This window comes from Lissotriton vulgaris, chromosome 8, assembly GCF_964263255.1.
Source record: "Lissotriton vulgaris chromosome 8, aLisVul1.2, whole genome shotgun sequence".
Lineage (NCBI taxonomy): Eukaryota > Metazoa > Chordata > Amphibia > Caudata > Salamandridae > Lissotriton > Lissotriton vulgaris.
In genome coordinates, this window is record NC_141696.1 from 1,527,984,472 (window position 1) to 1,527,989,323 (window position 4,852).

The window sequence follows — 4,852 nt, forward strand, 5'->3', positions numbered from 1 at the left end:
GCTGGGGACCTGATCCAAGTCCAGCACAGAGACTCCAGGACAATTGCCCACCACCATTGCTCCACCCCAGGGTACCCCATTTTCCTCACACATCACACTACCCTGGACAGCTTGGTGGTCCAAGCCCCCACTTCCCACATAAACCATGGCACATTCCCTACCACTTCACTGGATACAAAATCCAAGAGTCTGGACACCTTATGCAGAAAAAAAATTCTTTCACCAGCCTGGCTCTGCGGTCCATGAGCACTACTTGTCTTTTAGGCTGTTACTCCAATGCACTGTGGGATTTGGCTGCGCCGGTGCAGCCCATGGTCCTGGAGGAGGCCCTGGCCATACTCTTCAAAGCTTTGGCAGACGGGAGAGTTGCAGCCAAGGTCATAATCAGATGTGGACTGGATACGACTAGCTTGCTTGGCAGAGCAGTTTCGTTGTCAGTGGCCTGGTTGAGAATAACTGGCTTTTCAGGGAATGTCCTTATGGACATGCCCTTTGATGGCTCCCAGCTCTTTGGAGATGAGACAGACTCAGCGCTGGAGCGCTTCAAGGATAGCAGAGCTACAGCCAGGTCATAGGGCCTTTCCAGGGCCCGTCAACCTCAGTCTGCCTGTTGCATCTTTCACGGCAGAGGAAAGGACTTCCAGCTGCATCCTTACCCGGCAGCCACAACAGCACATACGCTTGCCAGCCTGTGCATGGCAAGGACTTGGTACCCCCTGGGTCGGGCAGCCAGAGATCAGGCCAGTCTAACCTCTCCTCAGTAGCTGCAGCCTTCAAACCTCTTTAGTTTGCCCTCCAACCATCATGTTGAGAACCAGAACAAGGGGAACCTACTCACTAAGGAACGAGGGTAGGTAAATTGTTATCAGAAACAGTGGTTCCTGTGGAATAATACTGCCTATCTTGATATTAAGATGCGCAATCTCAATATAAATGGTTAGAGTAATGTCAGAGGGAGATGAAACCACATATACCAATGGTGTAGCATATCACAGTTGATTTTATATCACAAAAAAAGGGAAGAAGGAACATATTTAATGCCACGAAGAATGTAAACATAATTGTGCATAGTGTCTCCAGTGAAAATAGGAACCTAAAGTATTGTTGCCAAATTTGTGACAGTTTTTGTACAAGGTTTCCAAAATTCTATGTTAATGGTTCGCTGTTTCTATGTGTCAACGACGTTTCAACCCTGTGTGCAGTGTGGGGTCTGATCAGGACCTAAGGATGTAGGGACATCTGGTAATTCGACTGCGCAGACGCGTGAGAAGTGTGTGCCACACATGAGTGAATGAAGAAAAAGAAGATACTCACAATGAGACCCAGCCGGGTACCCAAGTGTGAGTGGGGGAAGGGGCTGACAGTCAATGGAGAGCACAACACTGGGATGCAGGTGATGATACACCACAGCGTGTGTACGCTGATAGTATAGTAGGGAACTCTGAATTACGGTGTTCGTGGGCCCACCCTCAATTTAGCAACCAACTAGCTGAAGCTAGTCTCCAAGGAATGTAATGTCCTTGCCGTATGGCTCAGGAGCATCTTCTTCAGATACCCTGTCATCCTGGACTGGGGGAACTTCAGAGGCTTGCTGATTGTGACCCTTGTCCCTACTTTTCTTAGCAGCTGCCTGGGTCATTGTTCCTGGCTCCAGGCATCCCTGACTCCCCTCCTGGGAAGCCATGGACCTTGTGGTCATACAGACCCATTCAGACAATCCCAACATCTGCAAGTGTGAACTCAGCTCTACCTCCCTCCTGATAGTGTGCTCCAGGTCATTGCCTGTCAGAAAATCTACAGGCAAGGCAGGTCTTACAATTACTTTCAGTGAGACCTCACTCAAAGTAAATTACCCTTGCAGTTGTTCTACCTTCTTGGCCCTGGCTCCAGACTAACTACAGGGGGGGGGGGGTGCAGCCCTATGTGTAGAGACATGACACAGCCTATTCAAGTGTAAGTAGGGCTTGGTCCATCTCCTTCCTGCCACCCTGCCAGTGATGGCCCAACCAGTCACACCTACGCTCCCGATTGTGTGGGGCTGTCTAGGAGGAATTCAAAAAGCCCAACAGTCAACTGTGCCCAGTCATGGGCACCAGAGACAGGTTGCCGTCACCAAATGACTAAGGCAAGATTATGCTAACTCTCTGAAAGTGGCATTTTCAAAATTGTGATTAAAAATTCGACTTCACTTTAAGTTCGGATTTTTCATTACAATTCCAAAGGCACCAAACATTAACCGGGTACCTGTTCCAATTTAGAAGTTACAGCTTATTAAATGTAATAAGGTAACTCCAATGTTATCCTATGAGAGAGTTAAACCTGGCAATAGTGAAATACAATTTTAAGGGTTGTTCACTACCAGGGCATGTGAAACTTAAAAATTCTTGCCCTACCTTTTTAATACACTGCACCCTGCCCCTTGGGCTGTCCAGGGCCTACCCTAGGGGTGAATTATATTTATTAAAAGGGAAGGTTTGTTGCCGGGTCAAAATGGCCTGAGACATGTTTAAAGGGCTACTTAAGTGAGCAGCACAATCGGTGATGCAGGCCTACTAGTAGCATTTACTTTACAAGTCCTGGGCACATGTAGCACCACTTTACCAGGGTATTACAAGTAAATTAAAGATGCCAACTTGGTATAAGCCAATTCTGTCATGTTTGAAGGAGAGAACACAAGCACTCTAGAACTGTTAGTAGTGGTAAATTGAGCAGAGTCCTTAGGCCAGCAAACACAAGAGCAGCAAACCAAAATGGGGGAGGAAGGCAAAAGGTTTGGGGAAAGGCCATCCTAAGACTGCCAGGTCTAACACATGCATTTTAGCAATAAAGGTTTGTAGTTAGAGCTAGGTCTGGTGCTAAACAGACTGGCACCTGTCCATTTAATTCACAACTCGAAGTAAGGACATTTTAGGTGATCACTTCTTCCTAGCAACTTCCATGTGCTTTTCTCTCTTTTCCTTGTGTAAGATGTGTCTTTTGTGTGTGATGCTGGAGAGAAGGTTTATAATTGTGTTTTTGTATAGTGCTCACAAAAACATATGGATCCCAGGTCCACATAGCATGGTTTCTCAATCGGTATTCTTCTCCGGTGGCAGGTCTTTTCTGCATAGCTCTGAGATTGAGCCGTCACCTTCATGTGTTCAACACCTTGATAGTTTTCAAATCCTACTTTCTGAATAGCTGTTGCTTCCCTGTCACTAAACTGTGTGACATCTCTCACAGTATTACATAACTATTGCCTGCACAATTGCTCAACAATTTTCAATCAAGGGTAGGTTTCATCTGATACTCATTTAGGTTACTGACTGCTTAACCATTGTCTTTTTCTTGATTGACTGAACGTGTCAAATGTTCCTGCTGGAAGGCAGTGGTGTTTAGTTCTGTGATAGCATACAAGTGTCAAACATTTGCTTGATGCGGGGTGGTTTGACACCTGCCTCCCAAGGGGTGGTTTGCCAATCCGAGATTTGCTGTTTGCCGGAATTTAAAACTGTGCCAATTTAACATTAATGTATTTTAATTCGGCCTGATTTTTATTAATTCTTTTACTTTTCATTTTGTTCAACAGAAAACAAATTGGAGAAAGTAAGACTAAATGGGAACATATCACCCACATTTGCTGACTCCAAGGATGTCTATACTCGAAAGTATACTTTTGATTCATACTATAGAACACACACAGAGAAGAGGCTTCATTCCTGCACAGAATGTGAGAGCAGCTTTTCTAGTAATGAATGTGGTCCTAAAATCCACGTAGATATAAAGCCATTTTCTGCTACTGAGTGTGAGGAGAAATTTACTTACCTTTGGAATATTCAGCATTACCAGAGACGCCACACAGAGAAGAACCCCTTTTGGTGCAGCGAATGTGAAAAGCCCTTTTATGAAAAGTCAGCGCTACAGCGTCACCTAAGAATTCACACAGGTCTGAAACCCTTTTGGTGCAGCGAATGTGAAAAGACCTTTAATGAAAAGTCAGCACTTCAGCGTCACTTGAGAATCCACACAGGAGTAAAACCCTTTTCATGTACTGAATGTAATAAAAAGTTTATCCAAATGGAAGGTCTCCAGCGTCATTTAAGGATTCACACAGGTGAGAGGCCCTTTCCCTGCAGTGAGTGTGAGAAGAGCTTTACTCAAAAGGCAAATCTTCAGTGTCACCAAAGACTTCATACAGGATTGAAGCCTTTTCTATGCACAGAGTGTACCAGGTGTTTTACTACAAAGTTGTGTCTTGAAAACCATCATAGAACCCACACAGGCGAGAAGCCTTTTACCTGCAGTGAGTGTCAAAAGAGCTTTTCTCAGCAGGCTACACTTCTACGTCACTTGAGAATTCATGCAGGAGTGAAACCTTTTTCCTGCACCGAGTGTGGGAGGAGCTTTACTCAACAGAATGATCTGAAACGTCACTTGAGAATTCACACAGGGGTAAAGCCGTTTACCTGCACCGAGTGCAATAAGAGCTTTAGTCAAAATGTGCATCTTCAAAGTCACCTGCGTATGCACACAGGATGGAAGCCTTTTTCGTGTGCTGAGTGCAAGAAGTTGTTTACTCAGAAGAAAGCTTTTCAAAATCACCGGAGAATTCACGCAGAAGTAAAATTATCTTCCTGAACTGTAATGAAAAATGTTTTGACCAAAAGAGTGATCTTTTACATCTTTTAAGTGCCCACTCCAAGGTTAGCTCCTCTCCCTGCACTGAGTATGAAAGCACTTTACAATAAATATAACTCTACGATTGCCAACTGCGACTCCACAAAGCAGTGCAACCTTTCCAGTGCAGCAAATGTGATATCCAAGGAACTATGTTTAAGAGGTGCATGGAAGTCCATGTGTGTGAATTAACTGA

At 44.8% G+C, this 4,852-nt stretch overlaps 1 protein-coding gene across 1 annotated transcript; it reads left to right on the forward strand.

The window, feature by feature from the left end:
• The first annotated feature begins 1,682 nt into the window (after window positions 1–1,682).
• LOC147699096 (uncharacterized) lies at window positions 1,683–4,617 on the forward strand. The gene is made up of 2 exons (XM_086936301.1): window positions 1,683–1,800; window positions 3,569–4,617. Exons 1-2 carry the CDS (start codon window positions 1,683–1,685, stop codon window positions 4,615–4,617), a joined length of 1,167 nt encoding a protein of 388 aa, XP_086792427.1.
• The last annotated feature ends 235 nt before the right edge of the window (window positions 4,618–4,852 follow it).

Excerpts from the sequence above, each read along its gene's own strand:
- LOC147699096 (XM_086936301.1), top strand. The coding sequence starts at position 1,683 with ATGGACCTTGTGGTCATACAGACCCATTCAGACAATCCCAACATCTGC. Across the intron at positions 1,801-3,568 it reads GCCTGTCAGAAAATCTACAG|AAAACAAATTGGAGAAAGTA; the intron begins GCAAGGCAGGTC and ends TTTGTTCAACAG.